This window comes from Podarcis filfolensis (genome assembly GCF_964270895.1).
Source record: "Podarcis filfolensis genome assembly, chromosome: 8".
Lineage (NCBI taxonomy): Eukaryota > Metazoa > Chordata > Lepidosauria > Squamata > Lacertidae > Podarcis > Podarcis filfolensis.
Window position 1 is genome coordinate 2,053,686 of NC_139611.1, and position 20,181 is coordinate 2,073,866.

At 46.3% G+C, this 20,181-nt stretch overlaps 2 protein-coding genes across 2 annotated transcripts in view; one reads left to right on the plus strand and one right to left on the minus strand.

Annotated features, from left to right (window-relative positions):
- The window catches only part of LOC310769836 (E3 ubiquitin-protein ligase MARCHF5-like), a 96,671-nt gene extending 92,157 nt beyond the window's left edge, over positions 1-4,514 (minus strand). The window contains exon 1 of the mRNA XM_083629651.1: positions 4,448-4,514. The gene's annotated coding sequence lies outside the window, so the exon portion shown is untranslated. The remainder of the gene's footprint in view (positions 1-4,447) is intronic.
- Positions 4,515-4,621: 107 nt separating this feature from the next.
- ACTR1B (actin related protein 1B) lies at positions 4,622-19,388 on the plus strand. Its single transcript, XM_083629590.1, has 11 exons — positions 4,622-4,945; positions 9,381-9,445; positions 9,624-9,699; positions 10,876-11,001; positions 12,378-12,502; positions 12,914-13,130; positions 14,009-14,101; positions 14,383-14,557; positions 16,485-16,546; positions 16,892-16,932; positions 17,381-19,388. Exons 1-11 carry the CDS (start codon positions 4,898-4,900, stop codon positions 17,481-17,483), a joined length of 1,131 nt encoding a protein of 376 aa, XP_083485716.1. The 5' UTR covers positions 4,622-4,897; the 3' UTR covers positions 17,484-19,388.
- Positions 19,389-20,181: the final 793 nt, after the last annotated feature.

Genomic DNA, 20,181 nt, shown 5'->3' on the forward strand with positions numbered 1-20,181 from the left:
AGTAAAATAGGTTTGAACCAGAAAATAACTGAACAGGAAATAGAAGGTGCCATTCAAAATATGCAATTGGGCAAGTCCCCGGGACCGGATGGGCTTACTTCCAGATACTATAAAATGTTAAAGGAGTGGCTACTACAACCTATGAAGGAAGTTTGTAATGAAATTTTGGAGGGGAAAAGGGCACCAGAAACGTGGAAAGAAGCTTATATTACACTTATACCAAAGACTGAGACTGAAAAGAACCAACATAAGAACTACCGCCCTATTTCGTTACTAAATGTGGATTACAAAATCTTTGCTGATATTTTGGCTAAGAGACTGAAAAAAGTTTTGATGGAGGAGATTCACAGGGACCAAGCGGGCTTTCTCCCGAGAAGACATATGTCAGATAATGTAAGGAATATAATAGACATTTTGGAAAAGCTAGAAGTGAACATAAATACTAAAGCAGTTTTGATATTTGTGGACGCGGAGAAAGCCTTTGACAATATTTCTTGGAGTTTTATGAAGAAGAATCTCCAGGGGATGGGGGTAGGCCAAGGATTTGAAAACGGTATAGGCGCAATATACTCAGAGCAGAAAGCAAAGTTAATTGTAAACAATGTGGTTACGGAAGAGTTTAAGATAGAAAAAGGGACACGTCAGGGGTGCCCAATTTCTCCATTACTTTTTATATCAGTCCTGGAAGTCTTGCTGAATATGATCAGAAGGGACCAGCTGGTTAAAGGGGTACAGGTCGGAGCTAAACAATACAAATTGAGAGCATTTGCAGATGACTTGGTACTTACGCTACAAGAGCCAGAATCTAGTACTAAAAGGGTTTTAGAACTAATTCAAGATTTTGGCCAGGTTGCAGGATTTAAATTGAACAAATCTAAAACTAAGGTATTGGAGAAAAACTTAACACCTATGGAAAGGGAGAGGTTTCAGAATGAGACAGGTTTAACTGTGGTTAAGAAAGTGAAATATTTGGGGATCAATATGACAGCTAAAAATGTGAATTTGTTTAAAGATAATTATGAAAAATGCTGGACAGAGGTAAAAAAAGATTTAGAAATCTGGTCAAAATTGAAGCTTTCCTTGTTGGGTCGAATTGCAGCCATAAAGATGAATGTATTGCCTAGAATGTTATTTTTGTTCCAAACATTGCAAATTGTTTTTTTTTAAATAAATTTTTATTAGTTTTCCATACATTATACAATTTATCAAAATTTTACCAGATTTTAACAAAGTTCAAATTTTGGACTTCCTTCAACTTCCCTGAAAATCATCCATTTTTACCCTTTAATACGCATTTCTTTAATTGCATTGCCATTTGTCTTCCCTCCTTCCAAACATTGCAAATTGTTGATAAGATGGACTGTTTCAAGAAGTGGCAGAAAGATATTTCTAAATTTGTCTGGCAGGGCAAGAAGCCCAGGATAAAATTTAAGATATTAACTGATGCAAAAGAAAGGGAGGGATTTGCCCTGCCAGATTTTAAACTTTATTATGAATCAGCAGCTTTTTGCTGGTTGAAAGACTGGCTACTTCTTGAGAACACAGATATCTTGGATTTAGAAGGGTTCAATAATACGTTTGGGTGGCATGCATATTTGTGGTACGACAAGGTCAAAGCTCATAAAGCTTTTAAAAACCATATTGTCAGGAAAGCACTGTATAATGTCTGGATTAGGTATAAAGACCTGCTGGAGAACAAAACTCCCAGGTGGTTGTCCCCAATGGAGGCAAAGGCCGTGAAAAAACTTAATATGGAGTTTAAATGGCCGAAATATTGGGAAATTTTGGAACAAGAAGGGGATATAATGAAATTGCAGAGTTATGAGAAATTGAAAGATAAAGTGCGAGATTGGCTCCATTACTATCAAATAATGGAGGTTTTTAAGTTAGACAGGAAAATTGGCTTCCAGGTGGAAAAATCAAAACTGGAGACAGAATTACTAGAATCCAAAACTAAGAACTTGTCAAAAATGTATAACTTGCTGTTGGAATGGAATACACAGGATGAAATAGTTAAATCAGCTATGATCAAGTGGGCACAAGATATTGGTCATAACATTATGTTTGAGGACTGGGAACGGTTGTGGACCACCGGTATAAAATTTACGGCTTGTAATGCCTTGAAAGAAAATATTATGAAAATGATTTATAGGTGGTACATGACTCCAGTCAAGCTCGCAAAAATTTACCACTTGCCTGATAATAAGTGTTGGAAATGTAAAGAGACTGAAGGTACATTCTTTCACCTTTGGTGGACATGCCCAAGGATTAAGGCTTTCTGGGAAATGATTTATAATGAAATGAAAAAGGTATTTAAATATACCTTCCTGAAGAAACCAGAGGCCTTTCTCCTGGGTATGGTCGACCAATTGGTGCCAAAGAAGGACAGAACATTTTTTATGTATGCTACAACAGCAGCAAGAATACTCATCGCAAAGTATTGGAAGACACAAGATCTACCCACCGTGGAAGAATGGCAGATGAAAGTGATAGACTATATGGGACTGGCAGAAATGACCGGCAGAATCCGAGACCAGGGAAAAGAGATGGCGGAAGAAGATTGGAAGAAATTTAAGGACTATCTTAAGAAACATTGTAAAATTATTGAAGGCTAGAACGATGTTGATTCAGAAATTAAGGGGTTAAAAGCTGTAATGATTATGTGACTAAGAAAAGAAAGGTTAAAAATTATTTAGAAATTAGGGGAAGGATTTGCTGAATTGACTTAATTAGAGAATGGAATACAGAAAGGGGAGGTATGAGGAGGTCGGGAAAGTAAGTTTTATGAATATAAGGGATGGAAATTATACTTGTTTCGTATGTGTTTTGTTTGGATTGTATGCATTTTTTTGTTTTTGTTTTTTATTGTTCTGTTTTTTCTGTTTTATATAAATTCCTAAACCTTAATAAATATATTATATATAAAAAAAAATCTCCTGGTAGATGGCTGTGTTGACCCTGGACTTAATGAAGCACAGTGGACCAACACCAGCTGATGACATGGCTCCCCAAATCTCTTTTCTGATGAGAGCAGCTTTTGCATCTCATTTGGAAACCAAGGACCCAGAGTCTGGAGGAAGAATAGGGAGGCACACAATGCCAGTCCAGCGCTTGAAGTCCTGTGTGAAGTTTCCACAGTCTGTGTTGATTTGGGGAGCCATGTCATAGCTGTGATCTATTTCTGTGATACAGCGGCATATAATTTATTTTTTAAAATAAATGCATAAAAACATACAGTATTGGCCTGAATATAAGCCGCACCTTTTAAACTGGGGGGGGGGGTACTCAAATATAAGCTGCTCGCTGTTCCTGGGTGCATACTAGGCGGGGGGAGGTGCACTGCGTTGCTGGTGGCCTTCCACTTTCTTCACTGTCTTCCTTGGGGGAGAGGACGGGGTACTACGTGTGGGGCGGGCACCGCTTTGCTGTTCTCCTGGTACTGTTTGCCCCGCGTTCCTGGCTGCACACTGTAAGGTTGCGCGTATAAACTTCACTTTAACTTTTCACGGTCAGAATTGGGGGGGGGGGGGAATGTGGCTTATATTCAGGCCAATACGGAGAAAACAGCAAAGACCTGATGAAGAGAGCACAGCAGAGATTATATTTTCTGAGAATCTTCCGGAAAAACAATCTCTCAAAGGACCTGTTGATGGCATTTTACCATTGTATTGTGGAGAGTGTATTAACTTATGGTCTGTGCGTGTGGTTTGGGAACTGCATGGTCAGGGGGGAAAAAACGCTGTCCAGGGTTGTAAAGACTGCGGAGAGAATAATTGGGTGCACTCTTCCCACCTTAGATCAAATCGATGCTTCCAGGTGCCATAAGAAAGCTGCAGAGATAGTGCAGGATAGTGCGCACCCCGGAAATGATTTCTTTCAGCTTCTGCCTTCTGGAAGAAGGTACAGGGTTATAAAGACTAGGACTAGCCGCCCGAGAAACAGTTTCTACCCAATTGCGATTTTGGTTTTAAACGCATTGTAAGGAGTCTGTATGGGAGTAGATTGTGTTTAAAAATGGGGTATCAGAGTTTTTAGGGGGCTTTCAAGGAACCAGGCAGAGGGTGTTGCTCTTGTGCTCGTGTCCTGCTCCCTGGTTTCCCACGGGCACCTGCTTGGCCACTCTGAGTAGGGGATGCTGGACTCGATGGATGGGCCATTGGCCCGGTGCAGCAGATTCTTATGTTGTTGTTTTTTTGCGGGGGGGGGGCGGACACGAACACTGGATGACCTGCATCTTAGCCATGGCAACCTCTTTTCTGTGAGAGTGCGACCTGTCGCTGACCTCCTTTATCATATATATATATATATCTCAACACCATGATTTTCTGACACGTAACGTGTGAGTGCGTCGCCGGTAAAGCAGTAGCTCACTCGACTACCCATTCACAATCCTGACCTCAGCATATTTCCATGAAAGCAAACCCTTATGTTTCCTCCCGGGATTTACTTCCGAGGAGGCAGCCGCAACACCCAATGCGGACTCGCCTCAGGCAGATCAGGGCGGGGAGCAAAGCGACGCCTCTGGCCCTTTAAGAGCCGCGCTATGACATCACTCGCTCTTCCCCGCTCCCTCCCGCAGCGTGCCCGCTCCACTAAGCTTGATGCGGAAGACCCGCCCCTCGCAGCCGAGCGGGCCAATAGCTTGGCAGCTGTCAAGGCCGGAGCCGCACCCGGGCAGGCGCATCTCCGGCTTGTTGGCGGCTGTCGGGGGTTCCGATTGGGCGAGGGAGCGTGAAGCGACGCTTGGTCCCGCCTCCCTCGGCGGCGGACACGGGCAGCGGGCTGGGTTGCGCCGCACTGGGTGGTGGTTCCCGGGCCACGGCAGCGGCAGCGGCGGCGGCGGCGGCGCATCGCGGAGTCCTGGGCCCGGCTTGGCCCCGCGGCGGCGGCCCCGGCCATGGAGTCCTACGATATCATCGCCAACCAGCCCGTGGTGATTGACAACGTAAGCGGGGCGGGCGGCGGCGGAGGAGCCGGGTCCGGGTGGGGCCTGCGCTGGCGGCCTGCTCCCTTGAGTCGGCTGGGCGAGCCCGGCTTCAGAAAGGCCAGCGCGGGCCTGAACCCCCTCAGCCTCGGAGAAGGAGCGGGCCGTCGGGCCCGTTAAAAAGAAAAGGCGCTGTTCGCAGCCCGGGCTGCTGCTATTCAATGCCCGTTGTGAGGGGGGGTGGGGGGCCTTGTGGCTGCTGCCCGAAGAAAGCATCGCCAAGGAGAGCAGGAGCCGAGGACGCTTCCCGCTCGGGAGGATCGTGGCCCCGCTTCCCTCCCGCTGCCGGGGGGCGGAGGGGGAGCCGCTGCCCGCCAGCTAGATCAGGCCCAGGGCCTCTCTGGGGAGGTTGTGGGGCTGCAACGCCCATCAGGCCAGACCATTTGCGGGTAAGGGCTGATAGGAGGTGTAGTCAACAATGTCTGAGGGAGCCGCCTTTTTGGCTGCCCCTGGCTTTTCTATTCAAGCCAGCAAGCAAGTCATGAAGGGACTAGCGCTCCTGTTCTCCAGTGCTGAAGAGTTTAGGGGACTCAGATCCTGAAAATGGCATATAGCCATCATGGTAATGTAACATATTTATTTTTTGTTTTAGATGTTTTCAAGGTAAGGATTGCAAAGCAAGGCACATAAAATCATTAAAACAGTAAATTGCATTTATAGTGTTGGGAAACCCCTTGCTTTACATGCATTCTTTAAAACCAGGTTTGAATTCCTGTTAAAAGGATCAAGTTAGCAAATGATTGGAAAGGGTCTCTGCCTGAAAGTCTGGAGAGAGAGAATTGGACTAAGAAGGATCTAGGATTTTTGTCTTCGCAACTGGAACTCCAATATCTGCTATGGGAATTGAATCTGGAGGATTGTCATGGCACTTCTGTTTGTTTTACAAAATAATACTTAAGTCTGAATTGTATTAACAATCATTACTAAACCATTCCTTATAGTGCTCTTGTTGCCGTTATTGCTGTTGTACAGCACATTCTATTAAGAAGTTATCATGCTTAGTTATTAAGTTGTGTAATAACTTTGTTGTTGATACTAGCTTTTGGTGATTAGGACTAAAAGTAACTTTGCATTCTTAGCGCTTGGCATTCTTAGCAGCATCTTTCCTCTCCATATTAGTAGTAGTAGTAGTAGTAGTAGTAAGGTAAAGGGACCCCTGACCATTAGGTCCAGTCACAATCAACTCCGGGGTTGCGGCGCTCATCTCGCTTTATTGGCCAAGGGAGCCGGCATACAGCTTCGTAGTAACAGTAATAATAATTTTATTATTTATACCCCACCCATCTGGCTGGGTTTCCTCAGCCACTCTTGGCGGCTTACAGCACATAAAAAATTGTAAAACATTAGACATAAAATTTTTCCCTAAGCAGAACTGCCTTCGGATGTCTTCTAAAAGTCAGATAGTTGTTTATTTCCTTGACATCGGATGGGAGGGCGTTCCACAGGGCGGACGCAACTACCAAGAAGGCCCTCTGCCTGGTTCTCTGTAACTTCATTTCTCGCAATGAAAGAACCGCCAGAAGGCCCTCGGTACTAGACCTCAGTGTCCAGGCAGAATGATAGGGGTGGAGATGCTCCTTCAGGTATACAGGACTGAGGCCATTTAGGGCTTTAAAGGTCAGCACCAACACTTTGTAAGAATATAGTGGGTGGAACCCAACATTGTGGGAGTGGACTTCCACTCACGCAGTGGGAATTTATCCTTTTCCCACCTCCTCAACCCTCCAAACACTGCTGTAGCCATCCAGAGCAGATTTTGAGGGCACATGGGAGACAAGTGGAGAGGAGAAGGTGAAGCCCCATTGCTTGAGCAGCATCGGATGTCACATCCCACAATATAAACGGCAGCCGAAAGTCTGCCACTTAGGTAGGTCACCTCAGCCAGCTTACTTGAAGGCTTAACTATATTGTCACCTATTACTCTTGCATTCACCGTTTGTAGGAATCATAATATGTAAAAAATAAAGAAGGAAAACAAGTGCAAAAAATAATACCATACCTTGTATACCATACCATGCCCTTTATTTCTGAGACTCTGAATTTCTGATTTTTTTGCACCATAGCTCATAAACTTGTTTTCCACCCCAGGATCATTCCAGACCCAATGTCTTTATTCAAGCCCTGCATAGCCCCATTGTTCCTAGAGGGGTCAATATCAACCACTTTCAGTGACCCTGGTTGAGATGCTCCTCACTGCATGAAGTAAAGGGAACCATCCAGAAGGGCTTCTCAGTAGTGGCCCCTCCTTGTGGAATGCCCCCCCCCAATCAGATGTCAAAGAAATAAACAATTATATGACTTTTAGAAGACATCTGCAGGCAGCCCTGTAAAGGGAATTTTTAAATGTTCGATGTTTTACTGTGTTTTATGTTTTGTTGAAAGCCGCCCAGAGTGGCTGGAGCAACTCAGTCAGATGGGTGGATGATGATGATGATTATTATATTTGCAGTTATCATCTATTCATTATTGCTAAAGACCTTATGAATGGAAAATGTACCCCAGAAAAATAAAGATTGGAAATATTTTCAGAAAATTTTTCAGTTTGGATTTGTTTTCACAGAAAATTTTCCACTGCATATGCATGTCATGTATGGAGAAAAATTGTGTAGGTATTGAATCTTGTCAGAGGTGGAGATGCGATGTAATGTGGTGGCAAAACTGTGGACGTCCTCTTTTTTGTCTGATGGCTGTCTAGCGATGGTTTCCAACACTATAAAGGCAAATTTTGCCTGAAAGAATCCTTATATATACTGACCAAACTCTGGATTTTCCAAAGTACTGCCATCTGGAGTCCATTCTTCAGCTTTGAGATGACATGTGCTCACTAGCTGTACTTTCCAGAAACAATGGAAGACATTTTTGTTTTGAAAAGTTTTCCAGGTAGACAAAAAGCTCTCTGCCTTCGGTATTAATTTTGTATTTATTGCTTTTAAACTTGTTTTCTGTACTCTTTTAAAAACTATTTTTAGCTGTTTGGGGGTATGTTTGTTCAAGATATAACTTGTAGGAGCGTTCATAGTCTTGGGAATGGAAAGGTGCCTGGAGAATTCTCTGTCTGCAATGTTTCCAGGCTCCCCATGTTCCTTTCGGATAAAAGTACAAGTACAAGAAGAGGGCAAGTACAAGAAGAGGAACACAGAAGAAGTGTCTGGCATTGGATTTTCTAGGAAAGTGACTTTGCTGATGGCTCTTGTCTTCGGACTGTTTTCCGTGTAAAGGTCTTTGGCCTGTTTATGCCCATTGCTGGGGTGTGTCTGTGAAAGAGACTTGCTTATTCATGCTGCGAAGAAATAATTAGGAACAGGAATGAGAGCAGCCCAGCCTCATAGCTGCTTTTGGAGGCTGGCAAGACTAGTCAGCTGAGCTGCTACATGATCCTCCAGGATGGGCACAGTAGGGTTTTTCACTGACCGCTATTCACTTTTGGGGGGCACTTGTTCTCTTTTCATTCATAGAAGGTGCTGAATCGTGGGCCTTGTCACTAGGCCGGGGTGGGGGGACTGGCTGCCTTTCTACACAGCCATTGGGAATCTTTGTCATTGGCCTGGAGAACTAAGAGGCAGATCTTGTGACTGAAAGAAAATCAGGCTCAACTTCTATTCTTGGTTTGGATTCTTGCGCCATGGGAAGTTATTTCCCTGCACTCCCTCTGCCTTGGCTTCCACATTTCTGAGATGAAGCAGTGATTTTGACCCTTTGGGAGTGGGGCCAGAGGGCCATCTAATCAGGGTCTTAAACTCAGCTTTCCAGGGTTTTGGAGGCAGACCTCTGATATGAGATCTCTTAATCTTGTCTGCAGCCCTTCCTCTTTTAATTGCCTTTAATTTGGCTTGTCTATGCCCCCATGGGGTTGTAATTGGTATGGGCCTTGGCCTTGGTTTTACAGAGTGGTTTGGTTTTACCAGCAGGCTAGGAATTTTGGTACTAAGCCCTACTCATGAAAAACATATGATGCTACCTCATACCCCGTATCCCAGAACTGTCATCTCTGACTAGTAATGTTCTCTGGATTCTCAGGCCATGATCATCCCCAGCCTTTTGCGTAACTGGAGATTCCAGGGACTTCAGCATGCTGTGTGAAGCATGGAGTCAGTCACTGAGTTATGGTCCTTCCCCTTGGTAATGTTGGAAGGAAAGGACTTATGTGAGGCATTTGTATGCCTCAAGTGCTTTGCAAGTTATGTGCATGTTATCTTTCAATCTGTGGTGACTCAGGAACTAAATAGAAGCTGAAAGGTGACTTAAACCCAAAAGAGGAACGGAGCTCATGGTGTAAGTTTTGAAGTAATGGCTGCTGGTCAGTCCTCATGAGTTTTAGGAAATGTTTCTCAGACTTTGTCTTGCACTGAAAAGTCTTTTCCCTTTCTCTCTTAACTGGTTTTTCTTCTTTCTTCAGGGTTCCGGTGTGGTGAAGGCTGGTTTTGCTGGAGATCAGATCCCCAAATACTGCTTCCCAAACTAGTGAGTGTTGCTGTGATATTTGATTGATTGCCTCATCAATAATAAAGTGTGGTAGTTTTTGAAGACAATATGTGCTTAGTGAGGCTTTGTTTTTGTTTTGTTTTAAATTCACTTGCCATGGTTCATAACACTCAACCTGGCAGTGTAGACAGATAATCAGTCTCTTTTTTCTTGTCAGTGTGGGCCGTCCAAAACATGTCCGGGTTATGGCTGGGGCGCTGGAAGGAGACCTTTTCATTGGACCCAAAGCAGAGGTAAAGTCCACCTTGCCTCTGTGTGTGTTTGGGGGGAGGGGGGTGTTGACTCCCTATTTTGTGTGTGTTCCCTTTGCGTTTGACAGAAACATTTTGTAGCCGTCATCCCGTAGGGTTGTAGCTAACAAAGTCCCACTTAAAGTAGAAAGATCATTAAGAACATAGGTAATTGGGCATGGGATGGATATACATGCCTGCCTGCTGCAAAGGTTGTGGGTGTTGCACATTGCCTAGATAGCCTAGTAGAGAGTGCTGGGGAGGAGCTAGTGGCGCATGTTGGTATTAATAACATGGGGAAATGTAGTCATGAGATCCTGGAAGCCAAATTTAGGTCGCTGGTAGGATGCTGGAGGCTGGGACCTCCAAGGTAACTTTCTCTGAAATGCTACTGGTTCCATGCGCAGGACTAACTTTGTAGTTTCAATGAGTGGATGAGTCAGTGGTGTCGAGAGGAGGAGTTGGATTTGTTGGGCATTGGGGAATATTGTGAGGGAAGCCAGGCCTGTACAAAAGGGACAGGCTTCAATTGAGCCAGGATAGAAACAGACTGCTGGTGCCCAAAATGAAAAAAAGGTGGCAGAGCAGTTTTAAAACTGATTGGCATTGTGTGGTGGGGGGCTGACAGGAGCGGAGGAGGGTCTGGCTCAGAACAAATCTCCCTTAGGATGAAGAACATAAAATTGATGAAAATTTAAATGGGGTGGCATAGAACAAGGCACTGTGAGTGCAGGGGCACAGGATGGCAGCTCAGAGAGACCAAAGCACCACAGTTAAAATGCAAGAGACTTGGAAGAGAGAGCCTGTCCAGATGTGTGCAAGCTCTAAGGTTAGAAGACTCCTGGCCAAGATGGGCAAACCAGAGTGCTAGGTCTTAGCAGACAGCACTGATATAGTGGGGATAACGGCATCCTGGTGGAGTGCAGAGAACCAGGAGGACACAGTTACCTCCACATGTAAACTCTATAGGAAAGACATACCGGAGGGAGTGTCACTCTGTATGTCAAAGAAGGCTTTGAGTCCAGCAAGCTAGAAATCCCCAAAGGGGCAGGCTCCCCCACAGAAGCATTGTGGGTTGTGATACTGCACCCCAAAGCCATTGAGTACCGGGGACATGCCATTATCCTCCTGATCAAAATGCTCTTGCTGCAACACATTGCTTACTCTTTCCTTGCGCAGGAGCATAGAGGATTGTTATCTATCCGGTATCCCATGGAACACGGCATTGTCCGGGACTGGAATGACATGGAGAGGATCTGGCAGTATGTTTATTCCAAAGATCAGCTGCAGACGTTCTCAGAAGAGGTAATAGTTGCAAGAACAATGCTTCTAGCCAGCCTTTGAATATTAGCATTAGGTGGGGGGCTGGGAAATTGCATTTGCTGTACCTTTATGTGACACTTCCCCTTAGCTGCTGTTTTAGACAGTTACAATGCAGGCAGTCCAGGGGTGAGGTGTGGATTTCATTAAGGAAATCTACATCCCCCCTCCTCCTAGTAAGTTGAGTACTGCTGCTTTGGCTTGTGATTCTCTTGCTTGCTTCCCAGTTCGGAGCCTGGTCAAGTGCCAAAAGGAAACATGAGTGATGATGCTCTCAGACTCTCCTCCTGCCAAAATAGGGTCATGGGAAACATGGTGGAAATCCCTTTCACCTGTAAGCTGTGAGCCTGCATAATCTCTGAGGCAAAAGGCAGCCTTGGGATAGATGTGGCTGGAAGGTGACTATCTTCTACTGTCAGTCCTGGAGAGTGTTATTACTGATCCATTGGGTGACCTTCACAGTCTGATCCTTCATGCCTTGAGGAGGACCTTCTTCTGTACGAACCTCTCCGGCCACAGGAGGCCTTGAGGAGGCAGTCTTGCTCACGTTGGGGATGGAGGACTGCTTGATGAGCATTCAAAGTCCAGCTTCTTTCTGCATCAGCAATGTGGTGGTCCCTCTGGGAGCTTGGCAGGGCATGCCTGGTTTTTTCCAGGCCTATGACTGTTAACCCTTCCTAGGAAAATAGTTTCTGGCTGGTGTTTTTTTGGTGCCTGTCAAGGAGACGCCAAATTTCTTAATTTTCTGTGTTTAACTTGTGGACTTTTAATCTCTTTAACTCAAGGGGAAAAGAACTAGAGGCAATTATCTTAACAGATAATTAAACCTTCACCCTATCCCTGGAAAGATGTTTCTCGTTCCCTGCAAGTTGATTCTCAGAAGGAAACCTTGAATTCCTTCTGGGGTGCGCAGATATGAAGGCGCTTCACCCTCTGGGTCCTTGTGCTGGTTCCTAACTAATCCTGAAGAAAGGCAGCAGCCACACTCTGGCTGTTGTGATGCAGGTCTGCTGGGAAGCTGAGGAGACTTGGAGGGAGGGACACTGTATTCCGCAACATCAGTGGATCAAATTATTCCTGGAGAAGAGCGGCTTGATAGAAAGGTCAACAGAACATTTAACAGTTCCCTCAGTTTTAATGGATGTGCTGCATTTAGCATTTTAATGTGTGTATCATTTTAGGAGCCAACAGCTTCTAGTAGTAAAACCAGAGCATCACTTCCTGAAGGGGCTTCTGTGAGGGCAGCTTAGCAGAACTTGGAGCAGGCTACCAGGAAAGAGTGTGTGGACCTCCTCCAGTGAATAGCATGTGGGCATTCAGCCAGTTTTCCCCACGACTGTCACTTCCTGCTTTCCTTCCAGCATCCAGTTCTCCTGACAGAAGCCCCGCTAAACCCCAGCAAAAATCGAGAGAAGGCCGCCGAGGTTTTCTTTGAGACTTTCAACGTTCCAGCTCTTTTCATCTCCATGCAAGCTGTCCTCAGCCTGTGAGTATCCAGCCTGCTGGAAGGTTGGGGAGGTGGTTGCTTCTGGCATTGCTTCACTGTGATGACCAGAAGACTTTGGATACTTTTCTCTTCTGAGCCTAATCTGTTTCCTGTGCTCTGGAGGGCCATGGCCAGACTAAGAACATAGGAAAAGCCTGTCTGTTGGATCAGGCCAAAGGCTCATTTAGTCATTTTGTAGTTCCCAGCATACTGCCTCCGACGGTGGCAGTAGAAAGCTGTTATGGCTAGTTGCCATTCATAGCCGTGTCCGTCATGAATTTGTCACATTCCCTTTTCTACCCATCCAAATTGGTGGCCGTTACTGCATCTTGTGAGAGCGCATGCCATAGTTGTTTGAAGAAGTCCTGAACTAATTACCCTTCTTGTTTCCCTCTGCTCTCTCTCTCTAAGCTACGCCACTGGCCGCACTACAGGGGTGGTGCTGGACGCAGGGGATGGAGTGACACATGCAGTCCCCATCTACGAGGGCTTTGCCATGCCTCACTCGATCATGCGCGTAGACATTGCTGGGCGAGACGTCTCCCGTTACCTCCGTCTGCTGCTGCGGAAAGAGGGCTATGACTTCCACACCTCAGCTGAGTTTGAAGTCGTGAAGACAATAAAGGAGGTGAGGTTGGGGCAGATGGATACATGCCTGCCATTGGGGGGGGGATATCCTGCTCCTGCCGAGAGACAGTCCTAGGATTTAAATAAGGTGTTTTTGGTTACTGAGCAGCACACTGGACTAGACCTCTAAATTGTTAACAATCTAGTTCCAGGTGACCCCTGTCTTTAAACACTCCTCTGTAGAATTGGAGCAGTAACTGGCCGATTGATTCAGAGAATGTTCCCTAAGAGCCTTGTAAATCAGAAAGAGGATATGGTTGAGCAGTGCTATGACAGTCTTCCCAGCTAGATGCTGCCAAGTCTGGTTCTTAAACTAGTGCATTTTCAGTTTACATCTGAGGTCGCAATGATCTTAAAAGAGAAAAGTTCTGATGAACCAGGGGTTTCTTTTTGACATTTCCATCATATACTGAAGAGGCAAGCAACTCTTGAGTTTAATGAGTCAAAACTGTGTGCTTCTTAAGCAGTGCGACCACCTGTAGTCAATTTTTCACACATTCTGTATCCATCTTCAGGTATATGTATACAGCTTTTCAGAGCTGTAGCCATGGAAGACAAATGCAGGAGCTAGGAAGTTCTTGAAGCAATTTGCTACATGCTGTCCATAAAATAAGACAATGTGGTTGTCTGCTGAGAGCAAGAAAACCAGGATAGTTCGCTAATTTGGGTGAACTATCCTGGATTGGGTTGTAGTATGAGATTGTGCAAGATAACTGGTCTATGTCATGATCGAAAGTGCATCTGCAGAGGGGAGGCTTGAATTCTGGCCCTCTGTCCAGTTAGCTCACTGTGGGCCTGGGTGGGTGGAGCTACTAGGAGTTCTTCTAGCAAGTGGCTTCCAGTACCCAGCTGCCTCACATGCTGCCTTCCTCCTTGCAGAGAGCTTGTTACTTGTCCATCAACCCTCAGAAGGATGAGGCCCTGGAGACAGAGAAGGTGCAGTACACGCTGCCTGATGGAAGCACTTTAGATGTAAGTTTTTGAACTGGAAAAGGGGTCTTGCAGGAAATCTTGAGGTTTGGGGCTTCTTCACATTGCATTTTGCAGTAGAGGTGTTTGCAATTATTTCTGGAGAAGTTTTGCAGCGTTCATGCTGTGTACAAGAAGGTGGTTGACACAAACATCTCACAGTCATGCAGAACCCCCTAGTGACAAAAAAGGCTGTCTTTTGAATGCTGTAGCTGTTGTGGGTTGAAGTAGAGCTTATTTGTCCCCTTGCCCTACTTTGATTGGCACTGTGGCTTTCCTGGCAGGTTGGTCCATCCCGGTTCCGAGCCCCTGAGCTGCTGTTCCAGCCGGACTTAATAGGAGATGAAAGCGAGGGGATCCATGAAGTGCTAGCATTTGCTATTCAGAAATCTGACATGGACCTGCGGCGGACATTATTTGGGAATATTGTTCTGTCTGGAGGATCTACACTTTTTAAAGGTATGGGGGCTCCCCAGAAGAGGTAGAGAGCTTGTTTGTCTTATAAGAGGAGGCTGCTTCACACCATGAATTGTCAGGTAGTCCAACTAGCTGCATATGGTCTATTCTTATTGGGAGAGGCCTGAATGAAAGGTTCTCAGCCTGTGAATGAGCTCTGGTTGAGACTGTGGAGAACCATTGCCAGTCAGATCCTGCATGAGATCTGTTTTAGCTGAGGAATGCTAGGAATGGAACTTGGGACCTTGTGTATGTAAAGCATGTATCATTCCAGTGAGCTCTTGATATGTGTAGGAGACAAAGTGCTGATATTAAGAGGCTGGGTTTCTGACAATAGTCTTCCTCTGTGCCCTCTCTTGCTGCCCTGTTTTGTGTGAAAGCTTCAAAGCTTGCACTGTTAAAACCTCTGGCACACCCAGTCTCATGCCCTGCTTTCAGCCGAGCATGTAACTCTTGGGATGAGTCTCTGCTTCTTCCTGTGTCAGTACATATCCAAGTCCCCTCTGCACTTCCCAGTCCTCTGGAGGACCATTTTTGCCCTGAAAAACAGGTGTACATTGCAGACGATCAAGCACCAGGATCTTGGAACCCTTCAAGCAAGATGACTTCAGGAAGATGTGTTAACCTGGAAGAGGGAGGGGTGTTAAAAACTACAATTTCACTGGTCTACCCCCAATTTATTTGGCGTTTCCTACAAATCAAGAATAGTGTTGGTATTGTGAGGAGCCCTAGCAATTACTTAACACTATTGATAAAGGAGTCCTGTTCCACACACCCAAAGGTGGTGGCGAGGAGGAGCATATGTAGAACATTAGGTTTCCAGTGGAGGCCAAATTAACCCAGTTCACTTTGGATGGAGGCTAATTGTGAATAACTTCTGGGACTCAAAAAGCTTCCCACCCGCTTCCCCAGAGTGAGTTGTCTCATAGCAGAATCTGCCAACACAGCAGTTAAATTGGAGATTCGTAGGTCTTCATGGGCACCCGAGCTGCTAAATGGGGCAGGGTATACAGTATATCCAAAGTGTGCAGGGATACTAGATAAATATCTAAATATTAGTACATGAATAGGAATGAATATGCACACAATACAAACATGCAGACAAACTTGGATCAGGATTCTACAGTCTATTTCATCTAACTGCATGTGAATCAATGTTAAGGCAAGACAAGAAGTGTGTAATTGCCCCAAGCGGAGGGCAGTGTCCCTATTACAATATTAATATTTTTTGTGGGATGCAGGGAAGTGATTACCAGAAACGCCATCCAGGCTTTCTCTGGCTTTTGTGTCTTAGGCAAATACTGTCTTAGTTTTTCTTTTCCCTTTCTGAAAGCCAGAGAGTGAATGGCTTTTTTGTTTTAACGAAACAAGTTCAATGTCATATTTGGGAATCAGAATTGTGGCTTCCCCCAGGCCCTGTTCTCTACAGATTCCGAGTGTGTTTACTTTATTTATACAATACCTATTCCACTTTTTATATAACACATTCAGAGTGATTCATGAGAATATCAGAACAAAGCATTAAAACAGTTTCTAAAGGATGGGAGCTGGAACAAAGAATAAAAAAGAGCCATAAAATAGCAGAAAGCAATCATCGAAAGCAGTTTGCATCCATCACTCACAAAGAGCCTCAGAGAATAAGGTCTTCACTTGAGCTTTAGACAAGAAGAGTTTGTGCCTGCCAAACCTGGCCAGGGAAACAAAGTTGCCACCACCACCACCTGGCCTCTGAAGGGGCAGAAGGACGGGGACATTTCTGCTGTGAAGAGATGCTGAAAAGCTAACTGTGTCCAGTCCTTTTTGGGATTGGCATTGGAACGATGAGGCACTGATGTTTGGGATGTACCAACATGAAATGTAGTCGATACTTGACTTCTATGGTACAGCACCTTGAACTCTAAGCTTCCGCACTTGTCTCTCAACTCCTCAGGTTTTGGAGACCGGCTGCTCAGCGAGGTGAAGAAACTTGCTCCAAAAGATGTCAAAATTAAGGTGAGGCTTTGGAGGAACTCCGGGCCCCAAGGCAGTTTGTGTGCAGTGACCATGGTGGGTGGAGGAGGAGCAGGAGGAGCAGAGTGATCTGGTTTCCAATACACACTCCATAACGAAGGCTGGCAACTCGCTCTTTAAAGGGAAACACAAAGTGTCTGAATTTTCTTAAGTTGCTAAGCTCTGTACTGGAGGATGCATTCTCTTATTACAAAGGCAAGGATCTCCAGGTGATGTTCCAGTGGAAGGAGGGCTTGGGCTCTGGTGCTCAGAAGGGCAGTTCCTGTGTGCGCATGTACCCTTCTTCCCCGGAGGCTATGTCTCTGATTTGTGCTTTCTTCCTTGCAGATCTCTGCACCTCAGGAGAGATTATACTCTACATGGATTGGGTAAGAGCATTCTGCAGGGAGGGATAAAAACAACCCCTGACCCCTCTGGCACCTCGCATCAGGTGCTCCTATTGGGCTTAACAAAATTGGTCAAGTTGTCCTTAGTGCACTGAGGCCTCCACAGAAACAGAGGCCTGTGATGTAGAGGCTTTTTCTCAGCACAGGGAGCCTGATACTGCAGCATGAACTTGGGTTGGGTGAGGCAGCTCCTGTTCTTCCATCTGGAAAGTTCTCCTGTGCTTGGGTTAGTTTCAGAAAATGAACTGGCTCCAAGTTGTGCGTGGCAGTGGAGCCGTATGTCCTGCATCAGGAGCGAGGGTTATACCGTCTCTGGTGGGCATTCTCTGTGCGGCAATTGCATCGGTGGGCGGGCCCTTCATTTCTCCTCTGTTTGCATGCCTTGCTTCCTTTGGCCAGGCCTGCTGATTCTGTGCTCTTTCCCCCACAGTGGCTCTATTCTCGCCTCCCTGGACACGTTCAAGAAGATGTGGGTGTCCAAGAAGGAGTATGAAGAGGACGGGAGCCGGGCCATCCATCGGAAGACATTCTAGGGCAGGGGCGGGGGGGCAGGGCAGCAGCAAGGCAGCTGGTGCCTGTGGGCGACTCATCCAGGTTGTGTCTTTTTTTCTCTTAACCCTTACTTGTCCAGGGCTGCCGCATCCCTGCTGGCTGGGGCCAATTCCTGCCTTCCTCCCAGGCCTCACGCTTTCCTGTCTTAGTGCCCTGTCCGATGCATGTTGCTAGCACGCACCCCCTTGGGAGGGAGGTGCAGCTGTATTTCAAGGCCTTGGCTGTGGTGGAGGAGGGCAGCGACCCCAGCCAGGAAGGAAACTGAAGCTCCATTCCACTTTCTAATCTGTTCCATGAGCCTCACTGCTGCTTTGACCTGGTGCTCATTGTGCCTGTCAGCTGGTAGGAAGGCTGCTTTTTCCCCTGAGCAGGGAGCTGTTGTGCGGCCTCTGGCTGCCCTGCCCTGGGGGAAAGGTGCCTGCCTGCCTGCTCCACGGTTTGTTGCGGAAATCTCAAACGTTCAGATGCCCCCCAAAAGGAATAAATCAGTTTGTTGATGTGACTGCCTGGGGCAGTTGCATTGCCTGCCTAAAGCATAGGAAAGGTGTAGGCCAGGAGGTGCTATCGCCCCCCTCAAGTTCCCCTGCCTTTTGAGTGGCCGTGTCTGCCAAGCAGTCTTCAGCCTGCTTCTCGGAGAGGTCCTCCTGGCAGGGCCTCACTCAGGGCTCAGTGCCAAGGTGTTTCAAGGAGTGCTGAGGAACTCTTGCCTCAGTGCAACCCAGCCGCCCCGCTCTCATGGACTGCCAGATTTGGTAAGAAAGAGGATCTTGGTTACCTCTTGGAGGAAGAGGTATAGGAAGGGAAATAGGGCAGGGCTCTCTCCCCACCGTCTCTGCCCTGTCCAGTCCCAGGGGAGTAGGGTCAGCATGCTGTAAGTTTCGGTTAGAAGTCTGTGAGGCAGCAGGAGATAGAAGAGTCCAGCCGTGACATCTTCTGGGCCTGGTGGCTTCTGCAGTGTGGCCTAGCTAGCTTCGAAGGGACTATCTGTGATGGCAGAGGAGGAGGAAGATTGTCTGTGCTTCCCCCTTTTGAGAGTTGATCTGCTCATGTAATGCAAGAGAATGTTGCGAACTGGCTATTGGACAAGACAGGATGGGATGACCGCAGTTGGAGGGGCCTGCAAATCCTTTCTCCAGGCCTAGCACTCTGCTGTAGTCTGAGTCAGGGGGAAGATAAGGAGGAATACTCTCACCTGTCTGTCTTTTAAGCTACCACACTTACAGGTGCGCCCTGCATCTCCAGCTTGCCCCTCTTGGGAGTGCCTGCTCCTCTTGGTGGGCTGTACTCCCCTCTCCCTGCACCCCTTTTATCCTTCTGCTCCCTGTAGGAAACGGTGGCTGGGCCTCCTTGTTCACGGACTCTCTGATGTGCATAGGCTTGACCTAAGGTCCCGATTCTGCTGCTGTTCCATTAAAAATTGCCAGGCCATGCTGGGTATGTAGAGAATCGCACTGGGTGGGATTGCAGAACATGGGAGGAGGACTGTCCTGTGGCAGCCAAAGTATATACAAGAGCTAAGATGATGGGAAGCTACTCAGCTGCCTTCTGCTGACTCCAGGTGCATTGCAAAGATAGATGCTCTTTGTAGCCTTGGACTGGAAAGGGTTAAAAACTTTTTTTTAAGGAAATGAATTAATTTAAGAGACCCCCTGTTGACTGGTGGGCCCATGGCTCCACCCCTCCAAGTGTGTGTATATTGGCTTCTCCATCTTATCGACCTATCGTGATCTTATACCAAATGGAGGCAAGAGCAAAGCCCCCCACACTCCAAAAAACTATACACCCCCCCTGGGCTGCAATGTACAATAACACAGTTGCCTGTATTTTTATTTTGTAAATTCATTATAGTAATAATTATAAATTAACAGCCAGTGGCTTTGCATGGGTCTGAGACTGCTGTCATTGCTCAAAGGTGGTGTGGTGTCTTTACTGTGACTAATTGGGAACAGTGCATACAAGAACGCAGGCAGGAGACTTCTGTGGACCCCAATATACACTAGGAACACATAGGGCTAAATTTACCAGTGCATGTTTTTGAAAAGGTGAAGGGTTAGAGCAAGGACTGAGGTCAACAGATAGGTGGCTAATGGACAAAATGGCTCTACAGATATCCGATACTGATTCCTCTGCCTTTTCAGTAGACATTGCACGCAAAACAGGTAAAAAGCTGCTTTGAACTGCTGAAGAGAAAGCAAGGTGAAAATACAACCGTATGTGTAGACAAAAGCCTTGTCTACACATATGAAAGGTGTGTTTTGGTGTAAACTGCTTAAAAGTACGTTTCCCAGTACGTTTCCGAGCACAATTCAAAGTGCTGGTGTTGACCTTTAAAGCCCTAAACGGCCTTGGCCCAGTATACCTGAAGGAGCGTCTCCACCCCTATCGTTCTGCCCGGACACTGAGGTCCAGCGCCGAGGGCCTTCTGGCGGTTCCCTCATTGCGAGAAGCAAAGCTACAGGGAACCAGGCAGAGGGCCTTCTCGATAGTGGCGTCCGCCTTGTGGAACGCCCTCCCATCAGATGTCAAAGTGATAAACGACTACCTAACATTCAGAAGACATCTTAAGTTCAGGGAACTTTTTAATTGAACTTTTTAATGTGTAATATTTTAGTGTATTTTTGTTTTCTGTGGAAGCCGCCCAGAGTGGCTGGGGAAACGCAGCCAGATGGGCAGGGTACA